This window comes from Poecilia latipinna, unplaced genomic scaffold (assembly GCF_001443285.1).
Source record: "Poecilia latipinna isolate Pla-1442-1.1 unplaced genomic scaffold, P_latipinna-1.0 Scaffold3094, whole genome shotgun sequence".
NCBI lineage: Eukaryota > Metazoa > Chordata > Actinopteri > Cyprinodontiformes > Poeciliidae > Poecilia > Poecilia latipinna.
Window position 1 is genome coordinate 25254 of NW_015115710.1, and position 9735 is coordinate 34988.

General features: G+C 37.4%; 1 protein-coding gene across 3 annotated transcripts; it reads left to right on the top strand.

The window, feature by feature from the left end:
• Positions 1-4120: 4120 nt before the first annotated feature.
• On the top strand, positions 4121-8738 carry LOC106940108 (gap junction beta-1 protein-like). Of its 3 annotated transcripts, XM_015022752.1 has the most exons (3): positions 4252-4783; positions 5035-5084; positions 7396-8738. In XM_015022752.1, the coding sequence occupies exon 3, from the start codon at positions 7410-7412 to the stop codon at positions 8130-8132; it is 723 nt and encodes a 240-aa protein (XP_014878238.1). In that variant the 5' UTR covers positions 4252-4783; positions 5035-5084; positions 7396-7409; the 3' UTR covers positions 8133-8738. The 3 variants fall into 3 exon arrangements, with proteins under 3 accessions (XP_014878237.1, XP_014878238.1, XP_014878236.1); XM_015022751.1 differs by lacking the exons at positions 4252-4783; positions 5035-5084 and adding an exon at positions 4121-4237; XM_015022750.1 differs by lacking the exon at positions 5035-5084.
• Positions 8739-9735: the final 997 nt, after the last annotated feature.

The window sequence follows — 9735 nt, forward strand, 5'->3', positions numbered from 1 at the left end:
TCTGTGGTTTGTAACCAAACAGACAAGGTTTTTTCCCCAAGTCATCATAGGGTGTTGTAAGTCAAACAGCTGAATTATAGCAGGAGGAATTGCCTTTAAGACTGCTAAATTGAATGTTTAGTATATTTTAATGTGGATTTTCTTTAGAAAATCAATGTACAATAAAAAGCTGCCATTGGAAATATGACAATGTTCACAGAGCAAAAAATACGCTTTCAGATGTAAAATATTGAAATCATTTTTGTTCCACTCTACATGTGTACATGAGTGAATACATCACATTTTGCTCTGTATTCAACAAGTCATAAGAAAACACATTTGATATCTCCAGCAATGACTTCGGAAAACAAAAATACCTACATTGTGGTCGTACTTTTTAGCAGCACAAATGCCTAACGAGCGACTGCTTCTCCATTTTGGATGTCGGCGTTTCAGCACAGTTAAGTGGCGAAGTGTATAAAGAAAAGTGGAGGAACTCAAGAGTGTGAATGCCTACAGCATTCATGGTAATAAATCAAAATAACATCCAAACTGATTACTTCCACATTTGTAAGGGATTTTTTTCTGCAGAAATGAAGCAAGCATGACTTTCAGAAGTCATCGAGTTTCCATCTGTTTAGACAGCAATCGCAGAACTGCTTTCAGTTCGGCTTGCAATATCGTTCCCACGTACACACGGTGCACGTCTCAACAAATCATGGGAACAGTGTACACTAATCCATTAATAGTGTGTGTTACTGTTTCAAGAAGAAGCAAGATTCAGAACATAACTTACCTCACGCTTAGTTATCCTTTACAGCACTTCACAAAAGCAACCTAGCAAAAATAGAAACATCCATATGCATCACTCTCCATACCTGTGCACATCTGTAAACATGTGTAAAACATAAAGGATATTGCAAACTACATTTATGGGGTAAAAACTAGCCTTTTAAGCATCCTTAAAATGTGAAAGTTTGGTTTAAATGGATTTGTGCAGAGAGGAAGAAAATCCAGCAACAGTATATTATTTTATTTTGCAAAATTAAAGATTCCACGTATAGCATTTCTTATAAAATGAATGTTACTGGAGCATATTTTACTTTTACTCAAACTGCCTTATAAGTGATTATCAATGACTTCCTTTGATGCCGGTGTGTGTGGAAATAAAAGAAGGAAGACTATTTTTTGTCAGACCAAAGAATCCGCCATGCAAGTTGATCACAGTAAGTCAGGAAATTACTTCATACAGTGACATCAATATTTAGTGGAGTCTATTTTTGCCACCATGCACAATTTGATGGATGATAAGGGGGGTAAAAACTAGGCTTTAAAGCCGATTTTTCTAAAATTATAGCCAAGAGTTGCATCTTGACGATGCAATTATTGATCAGAAATTTAAATAGAGTTGGTCAAGGACACATGCACTAGTAATGTTACAGAGGTATAACTACACACTACTTTTAAAACCTTGTCTTTATTTTGATTTTTGATTTAAAAGACAACAATAAAACATTACATTTTTAAAAATGAATTAGTTTTACCTTCCCACTTGTACAAATGAATGAAGGTTTCACAGAAAAATACAGGTAATTAACCCTGACAAATGCTTCACTACTTTTGATTTTGTTTTAAGGTTGTAGTTAGTTAAGTATGGTATGTTTGATTTACAGTATGCTTTAGTAACTGTAGTAACTGTTTATGAACTCCAGATGTCATTATTCAGGCTGAACTAAATCTAGACAACAATCAATCAAACACACAGGTTTTAGCTGATTGATTTAAAATCCAGGTCTTCATTACATGTATATGGGCCAACATCATGTACGAGTCTCGTAATTTGTGTGATCAGAAACCTAACATAGTCAGTAAATTAAAAATAGATTTATTTTTCAACAATTTGAAGAGTCAGGCTTGAGACTTCATTAAAACCCCATGTATGAAAACAAGAGCTAAAGAGTGTTGTTAGATAATATATTTCTGTACGCTTTCTTTTACAGCTTTTACATTGGCTTGTGCATATCCCAATTTGCACCTTGGACCAGTGGACACCAAACATGGTAAACTTGGTACCGTATGGAAGTGACCTTATCATTAGTGTAAAGAAGAGCTACTGAAGAGAAATTACACTCTGACTAAAAATGCTAAATTGTCCAGAAAGAGTAATAAAAATGAAACTGAACTTGTTGAAATGTTATATGGCTATGCTATCAGGTGAAACGGAAAACCAAATTGGCAGTGTCAGCAAACTGGTGGACCCATTTCAGTAATGTGTGGCGCCCTTCAGACCAATAAAACAAGCTTTGTCTTGAAGCAGAGCTAAGTCATACAGTAGTAGTAGCTGGCAGCTTTTATAATTGGCCCTGGAGATCAAACAGAGCAGAATTACGGTCAAAGAGGAATTCGCCCACGCTCAGTTGGGGAGATAAAAATGTGGGTTGAGTTCAATAGGAGGAGCTGAAAATCCAGCATCCAGTCTGTAGACTCCTGTTTTATATGTGATTTGGTGCTGTCTTGTTGACAGACTTTTGTAGGGTGATGTCTTCGGAAGACATCACCATAATGCTGGTGTGTGTCTGCAAAACATTAACAGAGTTACCACCACAACATGGCCTCTCTTAGAGATGCTGAACGAAGGTGTGTGTGCTTAAAACCATGCCTAAATCAATTGAAGCCCATATATGAGACATTTAACTGAGATATTGTGAAATGTTCAGTCCCTGTTAACACATGGCAGGTGCAGATGTAACTTCTTGGTATGAAAATTGGCAATTCCCCCCTTTGTGTGGTCATTCTAAGGTAAACACGAACTTCTGAAAGGCTTCTTAAAAATGTGCGTGGTTGTCCTCCCTTACCAATTGGTCAAACAGTTGTGCAACATGACATCCTGTCAAGACACCATTTTGATGCCTTCTCATAATATCTGATATTTTTGAAAAGGACCAAAAAGGTAAAGAGGATTAAAATTAACCCACACATGTTACTGAGGTTGCCACAGCCCACAAAGCCTGAGTTGTGCTAGGGATAGCTGGTTTCTTGGTTCAAGAGTGTGATGAGATTTGTGCAACCAGCTGACCACGAGAATTAAGGCAAAAACTATATACAGCATCACTGTTTGACAACAACGGACATTGAATGGGTTCCTGTGAAGTACACCAGAGCTTCAGCCAAGGATTGTTCCCTCAGTAGCACCAGTACTTGGAAATACAACAAAACTGAACACCAGTGGGTGTAACCTTTTTGAACTTTCTTCAGCTTGAATGATGGATTATGAAAGCCAGAGGAAACTTAGGTAGCATCTGATGTTTATGCAGACTAGACAGACCAGTTCTGTGAAAAAGTCACTTGTCAAGTTATGAGAAAGCTATCTAAATTACTTTACTATGTGTCTGCTAACCCTCAGTCACTGTTTTCACTTAGTTTTGTATAACTGCCTGACATCTTCACTACTTTGCTTGAAATGCCATCAACTGTGCCTCCTAGTGTCCTATGAGTGTAAGTTCCCTAAAGTTTTGTTTTGTAATTATTTACATGCCCGTCTCTGCTCTGCGTTTGCACCAGATTGATGGAAATCAGTGCGTTCTGCCCTTAAGCATGTGAGTGAAGTTTTTACTAGAGTTGCTTCTAAAGTTTATCTCAATTTGATTCATTTTTCTGATAGTGCTACTGGATCACATAACACAGACAAACCAAGTTATTTGACAGTTTAAAGAGAGTTTTATAGCAATAATAACTCAACAGAAGCATTGTTCTGTTGCTGGCCACCGTTATCCGCTCGTTGAAACAGAGATTAAATGTTTAGTGGGCTGCAACAATGTGGATTTAAAGACTGATAAAATAATAACGAGCCACTGTTTTCTTATCTTTTGGTTTCGTGACTCAGTTCTACTTTTGACCTTTCATTTCTTACTCCATATTGCGTCAAAAAACATCCTCCATGTACTCTCTCCAACACAGCACAATGAGGACAAGAGGACAGACAGCGGTCCCCCACTCAGATTCTTGTGCAGAAATGAAAACGTTTCATCTGGACTCTGAGGCCGTTTGTTTTGTCCTCGTAAATGGGGCCATTGTATGCAAAATCCTTGAATAGAGGCATATGACCTTCTCAGTGCAGGGCAGTGGCTAGTGTGAGCAAAATCATTAGCAATGCAAAGTCATGGTGCTCTGATACTCGTATACACGGTCGCAGATTGAAAAAAGAAATCTGCTTATACAAATGTTTCTGGATGAACTTGATTCAAAACCGCAGCTGACGGTAAGCTCTTCTAATTTTTTTTTTTTTTCATGTGTTTCACAGTTGGGTGTCAAATTCTTAGAGAGGCATTCAGCGTTTTCGATCGGTTTATCGTATTCTGTCGCATCACATAAATTAGATTGAAACTGAAATTGAATGCGGTTGTATGAAAACTAGTCTGTTTTGAAATATGTTTCGTATGTTTTATGTAAAAACATCAACCGAGACTTGAATGACAAATAAGGTTTTTGTTTTTTTTGGAAAACTTTTTGGTTTTTTCAGTTTTCAACAAACTTTATAAGTGATCTTAAGGCTTCAGTTGTTGTAACCAAAGGTTCCCTGTTACACTGGGCACAGGTGCCCACCCTGCATCATGACGTCTTGTTAACATGTGTCACATGATGCATGATGCCGGGCGTCTGTGTTGCTCTTAAGTGAGCGGCCAACTTCACAGGGGGGACAGAGAGGTTTCCTCCCTCCTCTGGATCCACATCCATGCCAAACCAGCAGGTCAACTTTTGTTCTCCACACTGCCTCCTATGCCTCTGACACCTCCAGCGGAGCCTGGTAACAACTCTGACATTCATACCTGGGCCGGGGTTTGATGCATTTTATGATGGATGACTGATGAGCAGACTATATAAATTTAAATCCTGAAATTCTTTTAGAGAAAACATTGTGATCAATTGAAGTTCATTTTTGCTGTACAATGCAGATTAACGCTTAAGTTGTAACTTTTAACTGAAGGTGCATGTTTGTTTATGAGTCTGTTTTTTTAATGGCACATTCCTATTCCCTAAATCCATCTGACATCTTAGCACGGTTATCCTTGAAGGGGGTCTGGTGCCTAGCGACTAGCGATCATCAGGTGAGAGGCAGGGTCGCCAGCCCACCGCAGAATATTTATTAAAATAAATTAATGATGTCAAAACACCTTTAAAACCTGGATTTTAATTTTTTATTATTTTTTTTTTTCATTCAAAAGAACCCTGAACAACTTAAATTAAAAATGCCGGATTGGAAAAAGGTTTGAAACATACCATATTTTAAGATTTTATGCAAACTTACTTATTCGGTCTTCTTTACAGCGCCTGTCAAATGTCTGATTTAAATCACAACCCTGTTGTCATCTAGAAAATCCCTAATACTTTTTTTATTTTATTTGAAAACTGTCCTAAATATACAGCAAATATCAATGTTTTAAGTGATCAATTATAGAAGATAGAAATTGTGATGTAAAACAAGGAAATATTTTCTGCTTTTTCACTGGAATTCAGGATTTAATCCGTCTTTGTTTAGATAATAAAAAAAAAGTGTCGACAGATTCAATAATGAGGGCGCTATCTAACATCGAACGCTCCAAATAAAAATCTAATTCAGTAAGCGTTCATAGGATCTCAAATGTATTTCTTTTTGAGATTATTTTCAGATTTGCTTGTGGAAAAATCTATAACAGTTTATAATTCTATACAAATTTGTATCTCCTAAAAATTTTCAACTTGAAAATGTCATTAAAAGAGAAAAAACACCAACCATAATTATACAATACAATAATTAGCTGATCATAGTAACACTGCACATAACAAGAAACTTTTCGTTATTGGTACTAAATTACACAACCCTGAGGTCACCGTGTATAACGGGTTTTAAAGGGTCGGTGACCCGCCAGCTTCAGATGTGTCTCTTCTCCAACACAGCTCCTTCAAATGATCCAACAACCTCTTTGTTCTGCAGAGGCTTGCTGCTTACCTATCATTGGATGTGTTGAACCAGGGACTGAACTGAAACGTGCAGGACGCTGGTCCATAAAGACTGACTTTGGACACCACTCAGCCAAAATTAACCAATAAAACAAAAGGTTAGGTTGAGTTTAACCTACAAAATTACAGACAATGGAAACAATTTATATACATTTTTGAGGTTAATTTTAAGCAATAATTCATTGTAAAAATTATGTTGTGAAATGTATTAAATTCTGACAATTGTTTTAATTGCTCTTGTTTTTCCAAGTTAGTTAAATTTTCATTGGCACAACCTCTGGAAAAAGGTAATAGTTTGCAACTAAGATGTAGAATTACCAAAACGGTACAAAAAAAAACAACTTTTAAATATTTCTAAAAGTTGTACATGCAAACATTTTTACCTTAAAATCCACAACTACCTCGGTGTTAAAGGTATTAGCAATAGCAGAATCGCTAAATTAATCAAAGCTTGCTCCAACCAATCTCAAATTATCCAGCACACAAACCTCATGTAATACAAGTCCAATTACAGTTTTTAACTTTTACTAGAAAGGTTTCATTCTCTCTTCGCTGCTTGTTTTTGACTCATATTCTGGGCAGAACCGTGTTGCTGTGATGAGACGAAGAAATATGAAGGTAGTGCGGTGCTGTGGGAGAGACATGTAAAGACTTACAGGGATGTCTGCTCTTAAATTTTTATGAAGTATGAAACGTCTTTGCTGCATTAATTTTTTTGTTTTCACAGAGTAGAAGCTGTCTGCTGTTAGGAAGTATGCATCGGCCTTAGATTTGTTTAAGTAGGAATTACGTGGAAAAAAAAAGTTAGATTAGCTATTTGCTGAGCATTATATCTACAAACATGAGTAAAATAAAATTAATAAAGAGCTGCACTTCAAAAAAACTTTTATTTTGAAAAGTGTGCTGAACAGAAGTTAATTTCATTACACAGTGTGACATTTAGTTTCACATAATGAAAAAAAAACACAATAAAATTCATATTTTATCTGCATTTAACTCTTCTACAACATTTTTCTCTGAGATGCTTTGATGTTTATTCCAATGTTTTCTTTTCACTTGTTGCGTTTTTCCTTTTTAAAATACACGTCATAAAATTTTACTGAAAACATTTATTTGCCTTTTTTTCCCATGATTTTATCACTTCTCCAGTGTGTCCCCATTCTGTTATGGTTAAAATAATGTTTCTTAGTCATCTCCAACTACGCTCATTTGCAGTCCTGTGGTTCTGTGAGTGGGTGTGATTTTATGAACGTGGATCATCAGAAGCTGGCGGTTTCATCAAATGTTTACATCTTAATTGCTTGTTTTTGTGTCGATGCTGACTAAAATGCATTTCGTACATATTTTTGAGTTGTTTTTCACAGATGCTTTTCATTTGTTGACCTTTTGCTATGCTTTTTTTCATTATTATTGCTACAGACCCGGAACCAAAAATGAACTGGGCATCCTTTTATGCTGTGGTTAGCGGCGTTAACAGACACTCCACTGGCATCGGCCGCATCTGGCTCTCTGTCTTGTTCATATTCCGCATCCTGGTCCTGGTGGTTGCGGCTGAGACCGTGTGGGGCGACGAGAAGTCCGGCTTCACTTGCAACACCCAGCAGCCTGGCTGCAACAGTGTCTGCTATGACCACTTCTTCCCCATCTCTCACATCCGCCTGTGGGCCCTCCAGCTCATCCTGGTTTCCACCCCGGCCCTCCTGGTGGCCATGCACGTGGCCCACCGCCGGCACGTCGACAAAAGGCTCTACAAACTGTCGGGGCGAACCAATCCCAAAGACCTGGAGCAGATTAAGACCCAGAAGATGAAAATCACAGGGGCTCTGTGGTGGACTTACGTCATCAGCCTGTTGTTCCGTATTGTCTTTGAGGTCATTTTTATGTTTCTGTTCTACATGATTTATCCCGGTTACAAGATGATCCGGCTGGTGAAGTGTGACTCGTACCCGTGCCCCAACACGGTGGACTGTTTTGTTTCGAGGCCCACGGAGAAAACGGTCTTCACCGTCTTCATGCTGGCCGTGTCTGGGGTTTGTATCCTGCTCAACATCGCAGAAGTGGCATTCCTGGTAGGGAAAGCCTGCGGTAAGCATCTGCACAGTGCTGGAGACTCGACTATGGGAGCTTGGATACAACATAAACTTCGTTCATTCTAACCAACGCACAGATAGTTTAAAACTGGTGAGAATCAAAGGAATAGTTTAATGAGAAACATCTGGTTTCAGCCTCAAAGAGGGAAATTTAGACAATTTATTGTGCCAGCAATTCAAGAGTTCAAAGATATTCTGTCACAAATAATAAAAATAATAATAACATTAATTAACTGTTGCATTGCAAAGATGTGCCTGCACCACGGTCGGTATCATTATTAACGTTATTTAATGTTATTTATTAAATTATTTATTGGAATCTGTATTAATTTTAAAAGGGAAAATATCTGACGACTTGAACGTAACATGTTAAGAATTACACCTTTGTGGTGAAGAAAAGTAATGACTTTAACCATTGTTTGCACTAAAGTGACTTTCAATGCTGATCACATTTCCAAATAAAGGTAGCAGAAGGTAATAATGAGAAGAAATACACTTGAATAGCAAATTTTTGCTCTGTTTATTGCTGACTGCTAAACCCAGAATTCAAATTTAATGTTTCTTTTTTTTTTTTTTTTTTTTTTTTTTTTTTTTTTTTTTTTTTGTAGTGGTGTCATCACTGGCCAAGCACAACAGAATAAATTCAAAGTGTGTACTTGTGTTATTTCACTGGCTGGAAGTTTGTTTTTTTCTTTTTTTTCCCTTCTAGCAACCTCAAAGAAATGTATTTTACTGAGAGTTTATTGACTAGACCAAGTTGTGCGCAACTGAGATAAATTACAATGTAATGTCAATAAGTTGATTTCATGTTTTGTAACCAATCGTAGCATCTGTGAACATCACTAAGTTTTTTCAACCACTGACTCTACATTTGATTGAGTTCTGAACTTTGACTGGGCCATTATAACATCTAAACAGCTTCAGCTGCACATTTAGGCTCATGGTGAACCTTTGCCTGAGTCTCAAGTTTTTAACAAGTTGTCTAACAGGATCATCCTAAAAATGTCAAGAGTCCTAAATACCCTCATGGAGCAATTAAAGTAGCTATCACCTGGGTGTTTAAAGTTTAAATAAGCGGAGTCAGTGTATTTTCTCCCTAAATAAAGTTGTAATACCAAATTTAACCACAGGGTATCAGTCTTCCCAAAGTTAAAACTGATCTGTGCTCCTTTCAGCTGCAACCAGATCGATACAGAGAAGAAAAAGAGAAAGCCCTGGATGAAACTTTAACACATTTAGCAACTTCTTCACCGAGTTTAGGCAGCTCCCATGTTGCCACCTGTGAGCAAGCGTCTCAGTTTGCTGTCGTCCTCATAATTAGCTGAGTCCAGGGTCCTGAGGTTATCAATAGCCGCCCCATGTAAGGGGGTCAGTGTGTGTGTGTCACAATGAGTGACCCTGAGGACAGCTGGGTCTGAAAAGGGGGCGCTATCTTTTTATGGAACATGCCAAAACCTCCCCATCTATTAGGTCCGTATTAATGAGAAACACTGAACCAGTGGGATTCTACAAGTAGAAGCAAAAATTCCCCCTGTAAAGCAGAATACCTAATTAAACAGGTAAAAAAAAAAAAAAAAAAAAAAGAAAATAAGTTTTTGAAGTAATGACATACTTTATTATTGGGATCTGACCCTTTTGGCTGAAAGTTGTTAAATTGGCTACAGTTAAA